This window comes from Aristolochia californica, unplaced genomic scaffold, assembly GCF_029961685.1.
Source record: "Aristolochia californica isolate CCGP_79_NKW_82.1479 unplaced genomic scaffold, dmAriCali1.0.hap1 SCAF_7, whole genome shotgun sequence".
Classification (NCBI taxonomy): domain Eukaryota; kingdom Viridiplantae; phylum Streptophyta; class Magnoliopsida; order Piperales; family Aristolochiaceae; genus Aristolochia; species Aristolochia californica.
In genome coordinates this window covers 36,297,723-36,320,196 of record NW_027182268.1, presented here as the reverse complement: position 1 = coordinate 36,320,196, position 22,474 = coordinate 36,297,723, and the positions used below count along the sequence as shown (strand labels likewise).

Sequence of the window (22,474 nt, the reverse complement as noted above, 5' to 3'; positions counted from 1 at the left end):
GAAGCAGAGTTGCGAGAGATTTTTCAAAAAGACGGGGAGAGAGAGGAGACCGAGGTGGGTCAGAAACACACGCCGGGATCAGGCAATCCATGTGCCCACATGGATGATAATAGTAGTCATAGAGGGAGAGTGGAGAGGGAAACTGAGGAAAGAGAGCAAAACAAACTCCCCCAAGAAACAGAAGGCGGCAAAACACCCATTAATTCTAATCCGACCTCTTCCTCTATCTCCTCCGGAAGCGTTGAAAACAGGGGAAGGAAGAGCGGAACAGAAGCGGAAATGAAAGAGACTAGTGATGGGTTCGTGAGGGCGGATCAGATCGACCTGAAAAGCCTCGATGAGCTCGAGAGGCACCTCACTCGGGCAAGGACCGTGGAGAAGAAACAAGAGGAGAGGGCCGCCAGGCAAGAGTGGGAAATCGATCCCTCCAAGCTTATTATAAAGAGCGTAATTGCTCGGGGCACCTTCGGAACTGTTCATCGAGGAATTTATGACGGACAGGATGTTGCAGGTAAAAGCTCGGTAAAAGCTCCGGACTTTGGATTGTTATTACTGGTGTTGCTGTTTTCTTTTCTGTCTTAGAAATTCTCTTTGTTTGTGATCTGATCATCCGGTTTTGGATGCATTGTTGGAGTCCTTCAGGCCTTTTGGATCTATTTTTTCATCTTTCCCCCGAGACTTTTAACTGTTGAAATCATTTGGGGTGCCCGAGAGGCATTAGAGTTTCCTTGGTCTTTTTCTCAGTTCCCTGCTTTGCGGCTTTCCGCCGTTCATTTCTTTTAGTAGGAGTTTACATTTTCGGTTCTCAGTATCTGCATTTTTTTTATTTTTTTTCCGCTAGCTTTCCTCGACCTGGGTATGAACAACCTCTCTCAAATGTTGTCTATGTTCCGTTTGGTTTTTCGATTTTCCTTTTCTGAGTGAGTTTCCTGAATCCTGATACCAACGTAGTTGGACAAGGCTTTGATTATGATGATGGTGGTATCTGTTCTCTGAGACCTAGATCTTCTCATCTACGTCTTCTTTATATTTAGGGCTTCGTTTCTTTTTCCCTCTTGTACGAGTATGGAATTGGGTTTAACCCATCTTCATCTCTGTGTATTTTTTTTCTAGCCATTACAAATTTTAGATTTTAGATGTTCTCTGTTGGTCTTGGTTTTAGGCAACCGGTAGTTTTTCTTTTTCATACTTGCATTATTTAGTTTGAGCACCGAGGTATACAAGTAAATTTTGTTTTGTTGAAGAAGAACCCTTCATCTTGGTGTGATCCTGTCTTTTAGTCTTTGTCTTGGGTTTGATTAGCTAGTACGATTACCATTTTGTTTTGGGAAATGGTCTTGTTTCAAGCAGGCCACATTTTTCCATATTGATAAGCTCCCATGGTTCTATGTCTCTTCTCACCGACTTCACTGTTTCAGATAATCCGTGACTTTCACAGTAGTCACTATGACTTGCTGTTTTTGGTATCTTTTCCTGAGTGTTCATGTGATTCCAACTTTTTGTTGGTTCAGACCTTTCCAGTAATGTCAGTCTTGTGATTTCCTGGCAGTTGGAGATAAAAAAAAAAAAAAAGTAATAGGATGGATTAGAGGAGAGTACATTATTTACTGAACTATGAAGTTCCTGCAAAAACACAAATACAAAATGGAACTAGGCACCATGGATGACCGGTGTTTTCATAAATTAAACAGATGATTTGGCTTTTGTATTAGATTGAGTCTTAGTATTGTCAACTGTCCATACAGGACATTGCTCTAGTCTCATGCCCCTCACCCCACCACCCACAGTCTAACTGACATAGGAACAACTTTGTTTTATCGCTTGTTCTTTTTAATCATCTTGGACCAACCCCTCCTATTGAAGAGTGCCAACAGGGGTGGCCTGCAGACTCACCTTGCTTGTTAAGAGGAAATACGCATTTTTTGTGTACGTTTTACGTTACAACTATGGGGCTGTTCTTTTTATCTTAATTGCCCATTGCAGGTCACTTATCATATGGTTGTGTCCTTTGGCTATGATCCATCCGCGATGGAACAATAGTCGTGTTTCATTTCTGGGATATGTTTCCGGATGCTACTTGAATAGTTTAAGCATACTTTTTTTCCTGGGATTGTGGTCATTCAGGAATCTTGCACTGGTATCATTAATAAAGCACGCTGCTTGAAGAAGCATGCTAGTACCAAGACTGGTACCCCTATGTCGGTGTATATATAGTTCTTCTTTTTCAGGTAGTTCTTGGTAATGTCCCAAAATCTACCCTCGGTCTATCTTACTCCTTGTAGGTAAATATTCAAGAAGATGAAATGTACCTCTTGCTGTTTCTTGATCAGTTCCGTGTGGTTCACTATGAAGAATTTGGTTTTTTAGAGCTGCTCTATGTTTGATTTCTTTGATTTTAAATGAAGAAAAAAAACGTTCAACTTAGGTTTTAGTAACAGTACATCTTTGTCTTTATGTTGTATATACAGTAAAACTGCTTGACTGGGGGGAGGAGGGACATAGAACAGAAGCGGAAAATGCTTCACTCCGTGCAGCTTTCACACAAGAAGTTGCGGTCTGGCATAAGCTTGATCATCCTAATGTTACTAAGGTAACATTAGTTCTTATGGACAGCAGAAGTTTTCTTTGTTACTCTCTCTTCTCTTCTTAAGTTTTTTGGACAGACTTGTCAGTTCTTGTAGTAATGTACTTTGATCCTAAGGTCATGTCAGAGTGATTTTGTCACAATTGATGGGACATCTTGGATGCTTTTATGTATCAAAATATTATTGCGTACCATGAAATTATGTTAACCAGGCATTCCTTGTTTACTTGGGTAGTTAGTCCTCTAGATGCTGAATCAAATTCTGCTAATCTTTTTGGTCACTGGTTCTTGACTGGTGTCCTGAAACAGATCAGTGTTCTACTGTGATAAAATTTACAACAATAAGCATTAAGAAAACTTGGTTTCATTATACACTTCTGTGTGCACCATCGCATAGGAGTGGTGAAATGCCTCTTGTTGCATATATTATTTTCTCTCCAATGTTCCTACTTAATGTAATATTTTCTTGTTATTTTTATTTTTGTTTAATATATTTCAACATAAGTAACCTCATAAGACTCTTATGCAGTTTATAGGTGCAACTATGGGCTCATCCGAGTTAAATATACAAACAGAAAATGGCCAAATTGGCATGCCAAGTAATGTTTGTTGTGTTGTTGTGGAGTATCTTCCTGGGGGGGCACTTAAGTCTTACCTCATAAAAAATCGAAGAAGGAAGCTTGCTTTTAAAGTAGTAGTACAGTTGGCGCTGGATCTTGCTCGAGGGTAAAGATCCTCCACTAGCTGTGATTTAGTTGTGATTGTCTATTTATCATTATAAAAAATATTTGTTTAGCAAGAAACCATTTTTGTAAAGATCTTCTGTATTTGTAGATTGAGTTATCTACACTCAAAAAAGATAGTTCACAGAGATGTGAAGACAGAGAACATGCTTCTGGATAAGACTCGAACTGTAAAAATTGCAGATTTTGGGGTTGCTCGTGTTGAGGCTCAAAATCCTAATGACATGACTGGTGAGACGGGAACACTTGGTTACATGGCACCTGAGGTACTTGTTGTTGTATCCATCATTCTTCCAGAGTAGAGTATTATTCTTTATACTTTTTACAGTTTTCTTTTCTCTCTGGTTGCAACAGTTTTGACTCGATGGAAATTCTCTTCTATGCCGTTGCTCATACTGACTGGTATAAATTATTATAGGTGCTCAATGGCAACCCATATAACAGAAAATGTGATGTGTACAGCTTCGGTATCTGCTTGTGGGAGATTTATTGCTGTGACATGCCATATCCTGATCTGAGCTTCTCGGAGGTGACCTCTGCAGTTGTCCGACAAGTAAGCTGTGAATTCTTTAGCCCTCAAAATCCTTTTCTGTTTGTAGTTTTGAGCTGTAAAAAATTACGAATAGTCCTGGAATGGCAGAATTTGAGACCTGAGATCCCTCGCTGTTGTCCAAGTTCCTTGGCCAATGTGATGAAGAGATGCTGGGATGCAAACCCAGATAAGAGGCCTGAGATGGATGAAGTGGTAGCCATGATAGAGGTGATAGACACATCCAAGGGCGGAGGGATGATACCTTTGGACCAGCAGCAGGGATGTTTGTGCTTCAGGAGACATCGGGGCCCGTAACAAAAAGATTCTTCTTACAGAAATTTTTAGTTGGGCCCAGACATGGAAAATGAGCTCATTGTAATCACCATTTGTAACTAGAGGATGAAGCTTTCCAGTTATAGAAATCGGATGGCTACCAGTAGATAGGGAGCTTGGCACATCATTTGTATTCCTGGTTGCTACACTCTTGTGTAAAGGTTTTTTCTTCTCTGTGTATTTTGATTGACTAGCCTGCTGTAGGGATTTGACTGGCTTTTCAACTACTTCGTAAGATGAGCTTCTATATTCTAATTATAATATGAAGATTTCAATAATTGAGATTTATGATTTTTTTTTAGGGTGTCTGGATGAATGGTATTTTGGTTACTTCACAGTCTCATACGGCCAATTTCATTGAGTTTTGACTTAAGTATGTTTGTAAGGAAGGGCAGAATAAGGTTTATCTGAATACTAAATGTTCCAATTGTATCTAGGGTTTTCTGGATCCTATCTTTACCTAGTTGTGGCTCCTCTAAATCCAAAAGCAGCTATATTGAGTTCCCTCATTTCTGAATCTGATTAATCCAACTCTGGAATGCACAAGCAGCTGGATTGAATGTGGAGGCATAGCATTAACCGATTACAGTATCCATCTTTCTCCATATTTGTTATAAAAAAAACCAGTGAAGCTCAATATTTTACCTCAATTCTCTCCCAAATTGAAGTTTATGTGGCAAAGGAAAATCTCTCTTATTCTACCAAGGAAGCCTCGAAACTCCTTCAAAATCAATCACCAAGCAAGCAATAATTGGAGGATGAATATCCAACAAATGATTATCATTCAAGGAAAATCTTAGAATCAGCATTTGGCATCCTCATTCGCTTATACATACAATCTTAATATTCTCCTTCAAATGGGTTCTAATTATTTTTTTATAAAACCAGTTATAGTCGGAAAAGAAAAAAGAAAAACCCCTCGTTTTGGTGGTAGGCGAGACTTGCGGAACAACCTATTTTCTTTTGTTTGGTCCTTCATCATCTCCGGACTTGAAAAATAGCTTAAACATGTGAAGAAAAGGAAGAAAGAAGAAGAAATAGAACCCTTTAAGAGTTCAGTCAAACTGCTTAATCCAACTAAAGAGGACCTCAAGCTTAATTTAGGCTCCCATAAATAGCAAAATGCCGCTATTCGTTATTTAGAACAAGCAATAAAAATGGGGAGAGAAAAGAAAACAGAGAATGGGTAGAGCAGAAAAGAAAACAAAGTGGAAAGGCTAACAGAGCCGATCGCTCTCCGGTTCCAAGATCGGTCGGTTCTTCCGGTTCCAGGTGAGTCTTTTATCTTCTTCCTTTTTTTCTTTTCTGGATCCTTACCTTTCTTTCTCATATTGATCGTTGTTTGCGATGATAAACATCTGACAAACTCCTTTCACCTCCTCTCTAGTTCCTTGCCTGAAGACGAACTCCTGTGTTCAGGGTTGCGTCTTCAAATGGTCTCTCACTCTCTCGCTCCTCTGTCCAATGTTGCGGTTTGTACCATCTGTAAGCAATAGCACTTTTGATGGGCAAAAGTTTCTCAGATTTTTTGTTCTCTTTTCTCTTATTTCCTTTTGTTTGGGTTTTGCAGCTTTCAAAGATCTTGAAGCGGAAGCGTGAGGGATAAGAGGTCGGTGCTCACTGGATCTTCCTAGAGTCTGTTCGTACCTATGAGATGAACAAAAAAAACCATTTTTTCTTTGATTAATGGTTGTACTGGAATGTTTTTCTATTCACTTTAATCGTCTGATTCAATTTTTTTTTATAGGTTTCTGAGAAGCGGTTTATCGGAGAGAGGAGTAGACTGTTTTTTATGACTGAAGCCACCAGAAAAGTAGAGTAACTTCAACAGCATAATTGAAAATTAGAGCTTAGAAATATCTTGGTTGATCCCAAAAGCACCGGTAACTATGGCATTTCTTCTGAAATATGGTTATAGGCCGAGCATGAGAGACCCAGTGATAACGTAAGGAAGGAATGCTACCATGCTTATTGTGGGAGTTCGTTGTTGCAGAGATGAAAATGGCGTGTAGAGCTTGGAAGCAGGTCGCGGACGACGAGTGCAACAGAGAAGACGAAAGAAGAGTAACCTAAGCATGTTGCATGCTTGCACTTCCTCATCTCGGTTAGAGGATCACGATTACAACACTGCAAATGGCGGTCACCATCGATCATCCCCATGGACTCAAGCCGCTGGCAAGGACACGCATCTGCAAGCTCCGATCATTCAGCCATTTCCCTGACCCCGTGGCTCTCGAACTTGACAGAGCCAACCTCGTCCGCTCCATAAAGACTGCAGCCATCTCTGCTACCACCATCAAACGCAGCTTCTCCACTCCTTGCCTCAACAGTGTGGGCCGGGTGGATGAGCACCAGGACAGTGAGGACGCCGGCCATGCCCGTATCGAGGTCCTGGCTGGTAGAGGGGCTCAAGGTATCCCTGCACTCATTCTCGAGGCAACTTTAGCAATGGAATCGGGGGGAGACCTGCTCCCCACGCCGGGAGGTCTCGGTGCCGCCTACTACCTGCGCAGCGACAACGGAACCAAGATTGCAGTGGTGAAGCCAATAGATGATGAACCAGGCATCTCCAAGGGCTTGGCTCGCCTCATCTTAGGGCCTCAAGGGCTGAGTCGCCCCGGACAGGATGGTGAGACAGCGGTCCGTGAGGTCGCTGCTCATCTCCTCGACCATGGTGGCTTCGCCGGGGTACCCCCCACTGCTCTTGTCAATATTTCTGAAGCCGCATTTCGTTCGAATCGTTCAAAGGCACCGGCGACGCCACCAATGGTGGCTTCAATTCAGCGGTTTGTCCCCCATGATTACGATGCGGGGGACCTGGGGTCCTCCTGCTTTTCAGTCGCTTCCGTACACCGGATCGGAATTCTTGACGTTAGGATCCTGAACATCGATAGACACACCGGAAACATCCTAGTGAGGAAACAGAGCCATTCGACTGGTTTCGGCAGCTACTTGAATGATGGTTCCGCCGTAGGTGGACCGGCTGAGCTAGTCCCCATCGACCATGGGCTGTGTTTACCAGAGTTCATCGAAGACCCTTACTTCGAGTGGCTCCACTGGCCGCAAGCCTCTGTTCCTTTTACTGAAGCTGAATGCGAATATATAAGTGCTCTCGATCCTACAAGAGACGCCGAGCTTCTCCGAACTGAATTGCCCTTGTTGAAGGAGTCGTCCATCCGGGCTCTTGTTCTCAGCACCATTTTCTTGCAACGGGCTGCTGCGGCGAGCCTATGCCTCGCAGACATCGGAGACATGATGACGCGAGAGTTCGGCGGCATGAAGGAGGAGCCGAGCGTGTTGGAGACCCTCTGCGCAGAGGTCAAAGCCACCATGGGTAGTGAATTTCAAGGAGAAGACGATACTACTGGCCTGGATGACTGCCAATTCGAGATCGATTTCGAGGAGTGTGATTTCTGCAGCCCTTCCCCGGACCTTTCCGGACTACTCCAAACTCAACGACCTCCTTCGGGTAAGCCTCCCAGAGCGCCACCAACGCGTGGTCCAGTGAGATGTATCAACGGGTGTCTGCGGGAGGGAGTTTTGTCCCCTCTACACGAGGAAGACGATGACAATGAGGGCAATGAAGAAGAAAACAACAACCTTGTTCACGTTGTTAAAAAAGACGATCAGAGCCAAGTCGATGCCAGGAACAGTAGCAACGACCGTGACAGTGGGGATGTCGATGACGAGCTCAAAGCAGCATTGCCAAGGAGTATGAGTGAATCAGTCATGAAACGCAAGCAAGAACATGGAGGAATTTCTTTCCAGGACATGAACGAAGAAGAATGGGACTCGTTTCTTGAGAGGTTTGAGAAGCTCCTACCTGTAGCATTAGAGTCTAGGAAAAACATGGAATTGAATCCCAGGTTGGGGACTTCCTGCAATTTCTAGGACAGGAGAGGAGACAGTTTATCACGGGTTGGGGACTTCTTTGCAAAGGCTAGGTCAGGAGAGAAGCAGACAGCTTCCACTTTCCAGCGTTTGTAAGTTGGAGTTTGGTAATGTGACCTACGAGGTTAGTAAATCAAAACCGTTGTAGCATATGTACACCACCGAGCCTTAGTCCAGTAGATGCAGGCTCAGAATTGGAGATGATAGCTTTCTAGAGTGGCAATAATTGCCCTTGTTTGGCTGCTGTACCCTGGGCAAAAAATTAATTCTGACCGAAGATTATCTTCCTGACAATGCCATGGTGCTTTCTTTGTATATGATTCCAAATGTTATTTAGACTAATGATGCAGAGGTCACACAATGGTAAACTTTTTGAGAAGTTTTGAAAGGGTCAGGACAGTTGCTAAGAGGGAAGTAACTTAAAATTTGATAGTTCACTTTCACTGACTCGAAAGGAAAACTTTTTATTTCAACTGATTTACACAATTGAAATTTTCAGGTGCTGATAGACGCACAAAAATTAAACAGGAGCTGGTTCTGTGGGGAGACGAAAATATTAACCTTTAGCTCGAAGTTCAGACCATGCAACTTTGATATGCTTACTGCTTGCTGACAGTTGTCCACTCCATTCACTATCATGAAAAGGAAAATAGAGAGCACCGAGTTAGTCTTTCGATATGATATTACAATTGAATCAGAACCAGTTTCTTATGAACCACAAAGAGCTTGCCAAGTTACGAGTTTCCTGTTTACACATTTCCAGGTCTCTAAGCTTCGGAAAAAAAGTCAGAATAAAGAGTTTCTGACTGTTCCTAGAGCAAACTATTCATTGTAGCAGCACGAAAAAGACAAGCGGGTACATATAAAGTGATTATATTTGCATCCTAGGGCGTAGTCAGAGTGGCGTAAGCCACACAAAGCTCAGTCACGCTGTTCACAACAAATGGATAAAACGATGGTAGACCACCTTGCACGGATACATGGCAGGAACAAACAACTGAAAAGCTACAAGAAACCATCAGAGTGAAACAAAATTCATAGACTGAGACAATAACAAAGAAAACATTACACGATAGGATTTGATTGATTGAATTCCAACCTTTACGGTCAAGATGATCGTGGCAGACGCTTGGCTATTTCCTGTAAAATTAATAAGACAGACATCAGCGGAGAGAGAGAATCCAACTTCATCGTCATGTTCTATGCCATAATGCAATTTTGAGCAGGCTATAAATTAACAAAAGAAGTCTGTATGTTTTATCCGTATTGAAATTCTTTTTCTTTTTCACAGGCAATCTGAAAATTATAGGAAACCATTTACTTCACATTTTTCACATTTTCTGAAGCCAAAAACTCCTACCACTATCATTGCATCTCAGTACAACCAAGACACTATACGGTTAGAGCCTAGATCATTATTCTTAAAATAGGAAACAAAAAGAAATGCAGCAAAATATTATAAGAAACATAAAGCTAAAAGAAAGGAAACATTCAGACACTTTTGTGAAATTCAAGGAAATAAACAATTAAAAATCTAAAAATTGTAAAAAACAAAAAAATAGAAAAAGAAATTTCTATATGTCATGTGGCAAATGATTTACAGAATCAATTAAAGTAATTATTTTAACTATGACTACTTTATTGTATGTTTTATTAACTATAATTTATTGAATACATGCAAAATAATTAACTAGTTTTAATTGATTTTACTTAATTAAACTACATATTAGAACTAAATACTTTAACCTTTTCATTTTTTTCCTCTCATTTTGAGGAAACATAAATATATGATATTTTATGAAATCAAAATGAATAACCAATAAAGTTTAGTACAGGTTTCAAAAATGTATCAGAAACATTTCCTTGAAGTTACACAAAAGGTTTCTCACAGATTTAGGTGATATTTCATTTTAGTTTCCAAAAAGAATTTCCCGGAAAATGAATTTCCAACACCAAACTAGCATTTTCAACAACTATGTTCACATAATCCCAGAGTAACCTTATAGTTCCGAAAACCAAGTTCTAACTACTTAAAACCATGCAACCTTCTCCTCTTTGTGAAGCCATGTAGGCAATTAGTTCAACAAGTCTTTTTTTCTTTTTCTTGAACATCGATTACTCAAACATTCTACCTCCAATACTCCCTAGTTCCTGCGAGGCTTGAACTCTAGACGTCACAATAGAAATTCCTTCATGTGAGCATTGAGCTGAAGGCCCAATCCCAAGTTTGCCATTTAACAAACCATTGGCATCTCCCAGTTGTGCACAGTATCATAGCTTCATAATACACACCTGACCATCCAAACCACCAATTTGCTAATTCAGAACTGACAAGGCCCCTCATAAAGCCTGTCTAGTGATCTCTGCCTCACCTCTTCTATTTTCCTCTCTTTCCTTCTCCGTCGAGAAGGCATTCACTCTTTCATCCCCCTAGTAACCAATATAAATCTGTAAATCAGGAATAAGCTTTCCGTCACTCGGACTGTCCTGATACCTTGTTAGAGATGGCTACAAAGTGAATGCAATATGGAGGAGTTAGTTACAGGATTTTGCCAGCAGATAAGGTTGTAATATAAGGTGATACGAAGCAGAGATTAGGTGGTGTGGCACAAGATTGCTTATGCAGCACTAAATATAGGACTTCTTCCATTATTTGCACTTCTTTTTTTCTGGTTTCTCTAATTGACTTCAGTGAGACTTGAACCCAGGACATCATGTTAAGAAACCACACGTGGCCATTGAACCGGCTCAATCCCCAGGAACCCATGCACTGCTTTGAGCATCTTATTTTTAGACATGAATCGCATCACATCACTAGCTTCAAGTCCTCTTCTATTTACTAGTTAAAGTGTGCAAGAGACTGTTTTACAAAATTTTCCAACTGTAATAAAGATGATATTGCAATACTCTTTTACTTATAATGTAGGAATAGGTATTTGATGCTGCCTCTCTACGTCTCTCTTGTGCTGATCCTACTACATCCATCGTCACACCTCTTGGCAAATGTAAGCAATAACATACCATTATCCAAGTAAATTTACTCACATAGACTGACAAGATAAACACAGGACCCAACATGGATTACATAAAATCGTGCAACTTATATTTCCAAATAACGGCATGACAACGCTTAAAACTGTAACTACTGGAGCCGCCAACAAAAAAGATCAGCAAGGAAATAAAAGAACAACCTCCTGTTCTTCAGTATATATTTCTTATCCAAGTCTTCACTGTCAATAGATACCATCTAGTGCATGCTGATAGAAAAATTACAGCAGTAAGTCTGATACTAACCTCGAATAACTGATTTATATTATCGGCTGTCATTGCAGATGTCTCAATGAAGAACATTCCATTCTTCTCAGCATAGTCTACACCATCCTTCAGGAACAAGATGCTTAGATGTCAAATAACTGTCTCGAAACTGCTGCTATTGTAGCAAATTAGGGGCCAATGTATTTTATAAAATTCATGGTCGAGAATGTGAACATACTTGAACTGAAACTTTTCGATTTTCATGAAGATCAGCTTTATTACCCACTAAAGCCATGACAATGCCTGGGCTTCCATGCTTTTGCAGCTCCTGTTACATGAGATAGTGCGCACATAGTTCAATATAGATCAAAACCAAAGAACTAACATCCCACACCTTTGCAAACAAGCTACCTTAACCCAATACTGTGCTTTGTTAAATGACTCTGGGTGTCACGTGGTTAAGATTTGGGCTAGGTCCGTCTAGCCAAGCGGAATATCTACCCCGTGCGGCCTAGCTCTTCCGAAGAACTAGTCAGCCTCCTTGAGCCTCGGATCCTCCAACCAATACTTCACACAAGAAGTTGCAAGCCAAATGGGACAATGAAAGCACCAAAGTATAGAAGAGAAAAGCCTACTTTGTATTGAGAATACAAGATTACAAAGGGTGGCCAAACACTCTTGAAGGCCAAGGCTAAAAACTCTCTCTATACACCAAAAGAGTAAAGAAGGCTAAGGATTTTTCGACCCCTTTACAATGGGAGAGGCCTCTCTATTTATAGTCTCTCCCTAGGCTTTTTGAAATCTCTAAAAACGCTCAAAAATCCGTCAGATCCCAAAAATTCGGTTTCTGGCGTCAAGGGGGCGCCCTGGTCAGGCTGGCGCCCGCCAGACCAGGGCGCCTGGCGACCTGGTCGCCAGGAAACCCCATTTCGCGCGGGGCGCCTGGCGCCTGGCGCCCAGGAAACCCCATTTCGCGCGGGGCGCCTGGCGCCTGGCGGAAACCCCATTTCGCCCGCGGGCGCCTTGCGCCTAGCGCCCAGGAAACCCCATTTCGCGCGGGGCGCCTGGCGCCTGGCGGAAACCCCATTTCGCCCGCGGGCGCCTGGCGCCTGGCGCCTGCGCCTGGAGTCCTGCGCGCGCGGGCGCCTGGCGCCTGGCGTCCTGAGGAAACCCCATTTCGCCCTGCCTGGAGTCCTGGTTGGGCGCCAGCAACCCCATTTCGCCCCGCCAGGATTCCTGGTTGCGCCCAACCCCATTTCGCCCCGCCAGAAGTGTCTGCTGGCGTGCTGCCTTGTGTCTGAGCTGGCTGTTGGGGTTGTTGTGCACCTTGTTGCTTGGCCATCCGTTTGGCAAGCTCAAGTGTGTCTTCTTTTGCTGAAGTTGATGCTGGGCCAGCCATATGTGTGCGCCCCTCTGGGCCGTGCCATTGCACTTGGCCTTGGCCATTGCTTCTATTGCTGTGCACTGGACTTGCACAGTCTTCCACCTTGGTGTTTGGCCACACCATGGCTTCATCCTCCGTCTCATACTCCCACCGCCATAAGGCAGACGCCCTCGTCTGCAACCCCTGGCGATAGACGGCTACCTCCTTTTCGAACTGCCATAACTCGGCAGCGTCTTGCCATGTTGCCTCGCTTTCCGGTTGACCTTGCCACTTGACCAAGTATTGCGTCCTCCGGGGCTTGCCCCTTTGGCGCTCCTCTCGGTCTGCAATAATATACTCTACCCTATTGTCAAAGGTAGTAGATATATCCATGGGAGCTCTTGGGTCAACTACTCTGTCCGGGTCTGGATCTTCAAAATAGGGTTTAAGGTTCGATATATGAAAAACATTGTGGAACTTAAACCTTTTGGGCAGCTGCAATTTGTAGGCGAGGTTGCCCACACGTTCAATGATAGGAAAGGGTCCTTCATATTTCTTTAAAAGACCTTTGTTCCTGCTTCTAAGGTGACGAAATTGCTCAGGTCTGAGTTTGAGAAGGACCTGGTCACCAATATTGAAAGAAGACTCCCTCCTTTTCAAATCAGCATGTTTCTTCATCTTTTTGGCTGCCTTATGCAAGAAGACCCGTGCCAACTCCGTTTTCTCTTTCCACCTCTTCGCCAGCTGATGAGCTGCTGGACTTTTCCGTGAAGTGTCTGGAAAGAGACCCGTGGGAGCCAAAGGCTGTCGTCCTGTCGCCAACTCGAAAGGACTATGCCCGGTTGATTCCGATTTCTGCAAATTGTATGAAAATTGGGCCACGTCTAACAAGTCTGGCCAGTTTTTCTGATTTGCTGCAACAAAGTGGCGTAAGTACTGTTCTAACAAAGCATTTACCCGCTCAGTTTGGCCGTCACTTTGAGGATGAAAACTAGTGGAAAAACTTAGAGATGTTCCCATTAGTTTGAATAACTCGGTCCAGAATTTTCCTGTGAATCTGGGGTCACGATCACTGATGATCGTTGTGGGCAATCCCCAATGCTTCACCACATGTGCCATGAATGCTCTAGCTGCTCCGTCTGCCGTACAATCACTCGGCACTGCTACGAATGTTCCATACTTCGTAAATCTGTCTACCACCACCATGATAGACGCCAGCCCATCTTTCTTACGTAATCCAGAGATGAAGTCCATCGAAATAGACTCCCACGGCCGCTTTGGAATAGGTAAGGGCTGTAGCAAACCCCTAGGCTTGCGTTGTTCGATCTTATCTTGTTGACAGATAAGACACGTGCGCACAAATTCCTCCACATCATTCTCCATGTCTGGCCAATAATACTGGCCAGACAACAAGGCCAATGTCCTTCTTTGACCTGGATGTCCTGCCCACAAGGTATCATGGCATTCCCTCAAGAGGTCACGCCTTAGGTTATCGAACTTAGGCACATAAAGTCGATTACCTTTGGTCTTGAGCAATCCGTCGTCAAGCCAGAATCTTCTCGTCTCTCCCAAGGCAGCAGCTTGTACAATGCTGTAAGCTTGGGTATCTTGGCGGATTCCAATGCGAATCTTGTCTAGCAACTCTGTACCAACTTGTGTAATTGCTGCTAAGGCTTGTAGTCGCAAAGTTCCATTTTCTGTTTTTGCGCCAAGATGGTCCTCCATGCGCGCGCGCTTGCCTTGCGTAAAGCGCCTATCTCCTGCGCCTACGCTTGCGTCGCGCGCCTCTTCGTGTATTGATGCTACCGCACCGCGCGTGGTGCGCGTGAAGCAAGTGCCGTCTGCTGCGGTATGCGGGGATTCAGCCGCATGCGTCTTCTCCTTTGCCGCATGCGTGTAAGGTGCTGGTCCTTCTTGCGCCATGTGCGCCAAGCTCTGGCTGGTCTCTTCCTCGTAAGAGATAGGTGTATCCACCTTCCTGCTCAGTGCGTCCGCAGCACCATTTGACTTCCCCGCCTTGTACATCATCTCAAAATCAAACTCGGCCAAGAAATCTTGCCACCGGGCCTGTTTTGGACTGAGCTTTTTCTGTGTAAGAAAGTAACTAGAAGCAACATTGTCAGTTTTTACAATAAATTTGGAGCCTAAGAGATAGTGCCTCCAAAGACGTAAACAATGCACTACCGCCGTCATTTCTCTTTCTTGTACAGTGTACCGTTGCTCAGTTTCATTGAGCTTCCTACTCTCATAAGCGACTGGGTGTCCTTCTTGTTCAAGCACACCCCCAATGGCATAATTTGAGGCATCGGTATGTACCTCAAATGGCTTGCTGAAATCAGCAAGGTGAAGCACCGGTTCAACCATCATGGTATCCTTCAGCCGCTGGAATGCTCCTTGACATGAGTCCGTCCATTGCCATTTTTGGTCCTTCTTGAGGAGATCGGTCAAGGGGGCTGCTATAGCTGAGAAACCCTTGATAAACCTCCTATAATAGTTTGCCAAGCCAAGAAAACTTCTAAGCTCACGCACCTTGGTAGGGATTGACCAATCACGCACAGCCTCCACCTTCTTGCTGTCCATCCATATCCGTCCTTCCCCTATCCAATGTCCAAGAAAGGACACCTCTTGCAACCCAAAGGAACACTTCTCCTTCTTGACATACAACTGATTGTGTCTCAATTTCTTGAACACTTTTCGAAGATGTTCTTTGTGCTCTTCCATACTCTTGCTATACACCACAATATCGTCCAAATACACAACGACAAATTTGTCTAAGTACTCGGAAAATACCTCATTCATGAGAGTGCAGAAAGTTGCTGGTGCGTTGGTTAGGCCAAAGGGCATAACCATGAACTCGTAAGCCCCATATCTCGTTACACAAGTAGTCTTCCCCTCGTCTCCTTCCGCAATTCGAACTTGGTAGTAACCACTTCTCAAATCCAGCTTGGAGAAAACTCTAGCCTCCTTCAATTGATCAAAGAGATCAGCAATAAGAGGAATAGGGTACTTGTTTTTTATGGTTACCTTATTGAGCGCCCTATAGTCGATGCATAGTCTCATACTTCCATCTTTCTTTGTCTGAAATAGTATAGGGGCCCCATAAGGTGCTTTGCTTGGCTTTATGAACCCAGAATCCAGCAGCTCGCTGAGTTGTCTCCGTAATTCATCCAACTCTTTGGGCGCCATACGATATGGTGCTTGTGCTGGCTTCCTTGCTCCGGGCTCAAGCTCTATGCGATGGTCTACCCCTCTTCTAGGTGGTAACCTTGCTGGAAGTTGCTCCGGCATGACATCTCCATACTCATGCAAAACGGTTTGTATCTCCTTAGGGGTAGGCAATGCCTCATTCTGCTCCATAGCACAAAGAGAAGCAATGTAAGTAGAACAGCCCTGCTTAAGACCTTTCTTAAGCTGGAGGGCTGATAGCATTAAATCCTTGTTTGTTACATCTTTGGCCTCCACTTCAGAAATTGTACAAGGACTTTGCTCGTCCATAATTCCCACTACCCCCACATGTGGCATAATAAATGCCTTACAAACCTTGAAGAACTCCATTCCCAAAATTACCTTGAAATCGTCCATGCTAACAATGGTAAAGTTCTGAAATCCAACCCACTTGCCTATCACCACCGGTACATTCCTGGCAACGCCTTGGACTTCACGAGCAGCAGAATTTACCGCCTTCATCTTGCTTCCATCTTTCTCTCCTCGTATTCTTAGGCGCCTAGCCTCCTCCTCCGAAAGGAAGTTGTGGGTAGCACCCGTGTCCACCATTGCCTTAACAGTGTGTCCAGCAAGTGTGAGAGAAATAAAAAGAAGTTCTCTTGAGGGTCTTACCGGAAGTGGAGCAGCCTTCTCCTCCTTGGAACGGACAGCAGCATTGAGAAGGGTTAGAGAACCCATCCTAGGCTCAATTCCTCCATTGTCCATTTCTGTTTGAGCAGCGTTGAGGAGTCTCTTTTTAGGACAATCCCTCGCATAGTGCTCTCCCTCACAAATGAAACAATTTACCTTCTTCCTCTGTTTGTCCCCTCTCTTCTTTTCTTCCGGCCTAGCCTTGGTATCCTTTACCCATGGCTTCTTCTCCCCTTTCTCCTTCTTCTTAAAAGTTGTTTTACCATTATTTTCCTTGGACACCTTATTAACCGAATCATTCCTCCTCTCGTATTCGGTTAACTTTTCAGCCGTAGATAACGCTGAAACTAGTGTCTTTACCTCCCTCCTTCTCAATTCTTGCTCAGCCCATGGACGAAGGCCAGCAAGAAAGGAGAAGAGACGGTCCTCATCCGTCATGTTGGAGATACAAAGCATAAGAGAAGTGAAGGATTGTACATACTCTTTAATTGTACCTTTTTGCGTCAATGCACGTAGTTCCTTCCTTGCTTGGTACTCGACATCCTCCGGAAAGAACTGCCTCCGCAACTCCCTCTTGAAATCCTCCCAAGTGTGGACGGGGTCCTCTCCCTCTTGCTCATCTCCCATGCGTCTTCTCCACCAAAGAATCGCATCATCGGATAGGAACATGGCAGCCGTACTAACCTTAGCTTGCTCATCGGTGAGCTTGCTTGCATGGAAGTATTGCTCCACTTGCCATAGAAAATTATCTATGACCTTCGCGTCTCTCCCTCCATTGAAAGACTTCGGTTCGGGCACCTTTATCTTCGCTTGTGTGTGAACAGCCCCTCCATTTGCTAAGGCTCGTTCGCACAAAGTGAGTCTTGCCCCAAGCTCTCCCGAGAGATCTTTGACATCCTTCCCCAATCGTTCCATTTCCATCCTCATGACAGCCATGGCCGAATGGACGTCCTCTTCAAATCCTCTCAACCAATTCGGAGTTGGCTGATGCTCCTCAATAGTCTTTTGAACGAATTCCTCCCAATTCGTACAAAGGTTCTCAACACTGTCCAACCGATGTTCAAGAGTAGAAAAACGAAAGTTAACATCACTTACTTGATCTTTGCCTCTTGAAGCATCTTCTCCACTTGTGGAAGCCATTGATTGCAACGTACGCTCTGATACCAGTTGTCACGTGGTTAAGATTTGGGCTAGGTCCGTCTAGCCAAGCGGAATATCTACCCCGTGCGGCCTAGCTCTTCCGAAGAACTAGTCAGCCTCCTTGAGCCTCGGATCCTCCAACCAATACTTCACACAAGAAGTTGCAAGCCAAATGGGACAATGAAAGCACCAAAGTATAGAAGAGAAAAGCCTACTTTGTATTGAGAATACAAGATTACAAAGGGTGGCCAAACACTCTTGAAGGCCAAGGCTAAAAACTCTCTCTATACACCAAAAGAGTAAAGAAGGCTAAGGATTTTTCGACCCCTTTACAATGGGAGAGGCCTCTCTATTTATAGTCTCTCCCTAGGCTTTTTGAAATCTCTAAAAACGCTCAAAAATCCGTCAGATCCCAAAAATTCGGTTTCTGGCGTCAAGGGGGCGCCCTGGTCAGGCTGGCGCCCGCCAGACCAGGGCGCCTGGCGACCTGGTCGCCAGGAAACCCCATTTCGCGCGGGGCGCCTGGCGCCTGGCGCCCAGGAAACCCCATTTCGCGCGGGGCGCCTGGCGCCTGGCGGAAACCCCATTTCGCCCGCGGGCGCCTTGCGCCTAGCGCCCAGGAAACCCCATTTCGCGCGGGGCGCCTGGCGCCTGGCGGAAACCCCATTTCGCCCGCGGGCGCCTGGCGCCTGGCGCCTGCGCCTGGAGTCCTGCGCGCGCGGGCGCCTGGCGCCTGGCGTCCTGAGGAAACCCCATTTCGCCCTGCCTGGAGTCCTGGTTGGGCGCCAGCAACCCCATTTCGCCCCGCCAGGATTCCTGGTTGCGCCCAACCCCATTTCGCCCCGCCAGAAGTGTCTGCTGGCGTGCTGCCTTGTGTCTGAGCTGGCTGTTGGGGTTGTTGTGCACCTTGTTGCTTGGCCATCCGTTTGGCAAGCTCAAGTGTGTCTTCTTTTGCTGAAGTTGATGCTGGGCCAGCCATATGTGTGCGCCCCTCTGGGCCGTGCCATTGCACTTGGCCTTGGCCATTGCTTCTATTGCTGTGCACTGGACTTGCACAGTCTTCCACCTTGGTGTTTGGCCACACCATGGCTTCATCCTCCGTCTCACTGGGACTGTAATGTCATACACAACAACTGCAACAGCAGCTCCACGGTAGTACAGAGGCGCCAGTGCAGCATACCTGATTAAAAACAAAAACATAATTGTTTGAATTTTATCCTAAAAAAAAACAACGTTATTTTACACAATGATGTGAGAATATATTATAACCAAGAGAGGAAAAAGAACAGACGGCGGGGGAGGCACTAAGGCTAAACCTCCTTGCTACTAGCAAAGATAAAGAAATACAGGCGGCAAGGAAATACATCAAGAGTTTTGTCCCACTCCAACTCTAACCAGAGAATCAGAAACGCAGTTTGCCAATCTAAGTGTGTGGGGCCAAGAGAAGGATAAAGCCCTGGAAAGTCTCATACTTCCCAAAAAAATGCAGAATATCAAAGATAAAAAATACAAATTCAAAAAAACAACCTTACTCCTTCCACATGAAATTTGAAATCATTCAGGATTCTTTTTTGCTTGTTGTGAAATGTGCTAATACTCAAAACTTGTGCTAATATTCAAAACTAGGCTTTAAAAAGCAGACAAGTCATGGAACTATTCTATAACTCTACCTCTCCTGGCCTGCAGTATCCCATATTTCAAATTTCACCGTTGTGGAATCTTGCAGAGCTATTGTTTGAGATAAGAATGATGCACCAACAGTCACCTGAAAACCATTTCATCATCAGGGACATATGAAAACATCTATTAATCATTCAGTGAAGAGAATCCATACTTATACTGGCTGAGGAACAAGAAAAATGATATTTCATAAATAAGCAAAATGAGATTCCCACCTTTGATGTTGGATCAAACTGACCACGAACAAAGCGCAAAACAATACAGCTTTTACCAACACCAGAATCCCCCAAGAGCACCAACTGTATCATGATTTATGGCAATCAAAGCACAAAAAGAAATAAGTCACATGACCCATAAATAGAAAACAACGCCTGAATCAAAAGCAGGAGGAGAAATCAATTTGAAAAAGTGCACTATAATAATAAAAGGAAATAGGTGGATATTCTTTCCATAACATGAAGGCTCATAAGAAGTCTATGATGCACTCGCAGCCCCAAGATTTAGGGAAAAAAAAGGTTTAAAAAATACAAATTTTTGTAAGACATTCAGTGACCAATTATTTGTTTGCTGAGGTAAAAATAAATTGTATTTGAACAAAAAAAAGGTACATGGATACAAGAAAGTGTCATACAAGAGAAAAAATTAAAAGAATACAAAAGATAAAAATTTATATGACACAATATATGCATGTTTAGAGCTTGATAAAACATATCTCATGGGAGTACATGAAGTAAATCCACTGGCAATAACACTGGGTGGCTATAAAAAATTCTGATAACGGAATACAACTACAGAAATAAGGAAAAGAAGTGCAGGCAGCTCTTATGTTTGCCTAACCAATAGATGGTGTGGATTTGGATTACCATCTCACAACCATTATCTGTTTGTTCTTAAACCAGGCAGCTTCATCAATGAAACCAAGCTAAGTGGGTGATATCGACATCCACCACTCAAACAAATGAGGTGGTACACCCATTTATGGCCTGCAGAGATTGTGCACTTAACAAATCCCCACTTACCAAAATGTATTTTTCAAAATAACCAACATGAAAGTTTTGAACTACAGGTAGGAGCAACAAAGATAGCTCCAAATCAAAATTTACTAACACTAAAGTTGTTTGTTCCTTTGCTTACATGGTGTTCTCCAGATTTCAACCTCAGAATCTAGAACTAGAATTAGTGGAAATTCACACAGCAGTTTTGAGGAAAATCTACCACAGGTCGCAACCCACCAACCAAAAACAGAACTTCTAATCCACTATTTCAAACAAAAGTGCAAGAAAATCTCTTAGACTACAGGGAATGAATAGCTTAACAAAGATGATTACCTACTGAATACGATATGGGAAAGATATTCAGATTAGTTGTGTTGTACTTCATTGGTCAATATAATAAAAGAAACAAAAAGCCATTAGGCTTAACAATAAAAAAACAAGGCATCTGTGCGTTTAACATTGCAAAGCCACTGCAACAGGAACCACTTGGCTCTTATAAAGCAGAATCTGAAGTTTAAGATTTTACTCTGCAACCTTAAGACCATAATGGAGTATACCCAAAAGATATTAGATGCTAAAGAAAAGTACAGATTTAGTTGCACAGCAGCTCAGAGATTCTTTCTATTGACATTTGTAGAGATAGGCATAACCAAATACTGAAAGACCTTCAAAGGCCTTAAAAGAAAGACAGGTATACCTTCACCCTCAAGTTCTTTGAGTCAGCGCTAGCTGAATTTTCCAAATTTGCACCCAGACGCCCAGAGTTTCTATCTATTAAACATTTCCAGCATCAATATGTTAAAGATATCGAGGTGGTTAACAGTGAAGAGATTCAGCAATTAATATTGTTAATCTACAAAGCTAGAAAATGTGTTCCAAAATATACTATAAAGCATCATAATAGAGAGAAACTAGAGGGGGGGAATAGGAACATCCATGATCCATAATAGTAGAAAAAGGTCCAAAATTGCTCCTAGATATCTCAAGTATAAGAGTGGATGCCATAACACATTCACACACTCCCATTGTAATTTCTTCATCCAAGCTACAGATTTCACCCTTACCTTTTGAGTATTACTTTCCCTACTTGTATAATTACCTTCGCAGTAATTAATTTAAAAGTAATTTGAAACAGAAAATTCACAAAGAAATAACTGAGTACTTCACAGAAATCCAGAACGTGCAAGTAACTAAGACGTCCATGTTGCAAGGTTCAGTAAGATGTCAGGCTGTAGAGATGAAAACAGCAAAAAAAAAATCATTTTAACTCCAATTACAGCAATTAAAGCGTGCAGCCTCCAACAAAGTAGAACCCAAATCTCAGGACAAAAGAACCGGAAATAAGTCGTAAAGCTCTCGAGTACCGTCTAACTATTTGAAAGCCTAGAGAAACTCATATGCGCCCGAATCACTAAAGCGATTCCATTTGTACTACAGGAAATTCCATCTTTACTTGCAATGATGAATTTCGAAGCATCGAGATCACACGATGGAATGATCCTATAACAAATGAAAGAAGACAGATGATTCAATTTAGGGATACGACCTGGGAGAGAGGACGAGCAGCCCATGGGTAGACTCCGGTTCAATCAGCGATACGCGAGGACCTAGGAGTGAGAATTTTATATTTACCGTGGGATCAGGGACAAGACTAGTACGCTACCACGGAACCTCGCGTGTTCAACGATCATCAGATGCCGGGCTTGCTTTCAATAACATTGCTTGGATTTTTTTTTTATATTGGACAGTTGGTAATTACTCCCTAGTGACACTTGACGCCTCACTAAAATTGCAGAAATTATTCTCCATTTCTTAAAATTCACAAATCACTCCTCCTCTCCTTGATTTTCTGCAAACTAACTCACCTTTTGGCCCTTCGAACTCAGCTTGAAAAAAACTTGACTCGGTTCTGTTTTTACTTGACCTCAGCTCGATCTCAAACTTGAAATATTGTTAAATATAATAAGTCAAACTCGAAAATTTCCAAACTCGGCTTGTTAGTTCATGAGTCGACTTGTTGGCATAGATTTTTTTTATGAAAATACCCTTTATTCTAATTGTTCGCGTTGATTCCCTTTTTAATTGGTTGATAGTTACTCTTAT

At 43.2% G+C, this 22,474-nt stretch overlaps 2 protein-coding genes across 3 annotated transcripts; both read left to right on the top strand.

Moving 5' to 3' along the window:
• LOC137936696 (serine/threonine-protein kinase 52-like) lies at positions 1-4,493 on the top strand. 2 transcript variants are annotated; one of them, XM_068781527.1, is made up of 6 exons: positions 1-511; positions 2,469-2,590; positions 3,114-3,310; positions 3,419-3,593; positions 3,746-3,880; positions 3,968-4,493. In XM_068781527.1, exons 1-6 carry the CDS (start codon positions 100-102, stop codon positions 4,172-4,174), a joined length of 1,248 nt encoding a protein of 415 aa, XP_068637628.1. In that variant the 5' UTR covers positions 1-99; the 3' UTR covers positions 4,175-4,493. The 2 variants fall into 2 exon arrangements, with proteins under 2 accessions (XP_068637628.1, XP_068637629.1); XM_068781528.1 differs by having other exon boundaries at positions 3,954-4,054.
• Positions 4,494-6,195: 1,702 nt separating this feature from the next.
• Positions 6,196-8,355, top strand: LOC137936695 (phosphatidylinositol 4-kinase gamma 8-like). The gene has a single exon (XM_068781526.1). The coding sequence runs from the start codon at positions 6,326-6,328 to the stop codon at positions 8,081-8,083; it is 1,758 nt and encodes a 585-aa protein (XP_068637627.1). The 5' UTR covers positions 6,196-6,325; the 3' UTR covers positions 8,084-8,355.
• Positions 8,356-22,474: the final 14,119 nt, after the last annotated feature.

Coding starts and splice junctions, on each gene's coding strand:
- LOC137936696 (XM_068781527.1), top strand. CDS start 100: ATGGATGATAATAGTAGTCATAGAGGGAGAGTGGAGAGGGAAACTGAG. Junction 512..2,468: donor TGACGGACAGGATGTTGCAG/GTAAAAGCTCGG, acceptor TTGTATATACAG/TAAAACTGCTTGACTGGGGG. Junction 3,594..3,745: donor TTGGTTACATGGCACCTGAG/GTACTTGTTGTT, acceptor AAATTATTATAG/GTGCTCAATGGCAACCCATA.
- LOC137936695 (XM_068781526.1), top strand. CDS start 6,326: ATGGCGGTCACCATCGATCATCCCCATGGACTCAAGCCGCTGGCAAGG.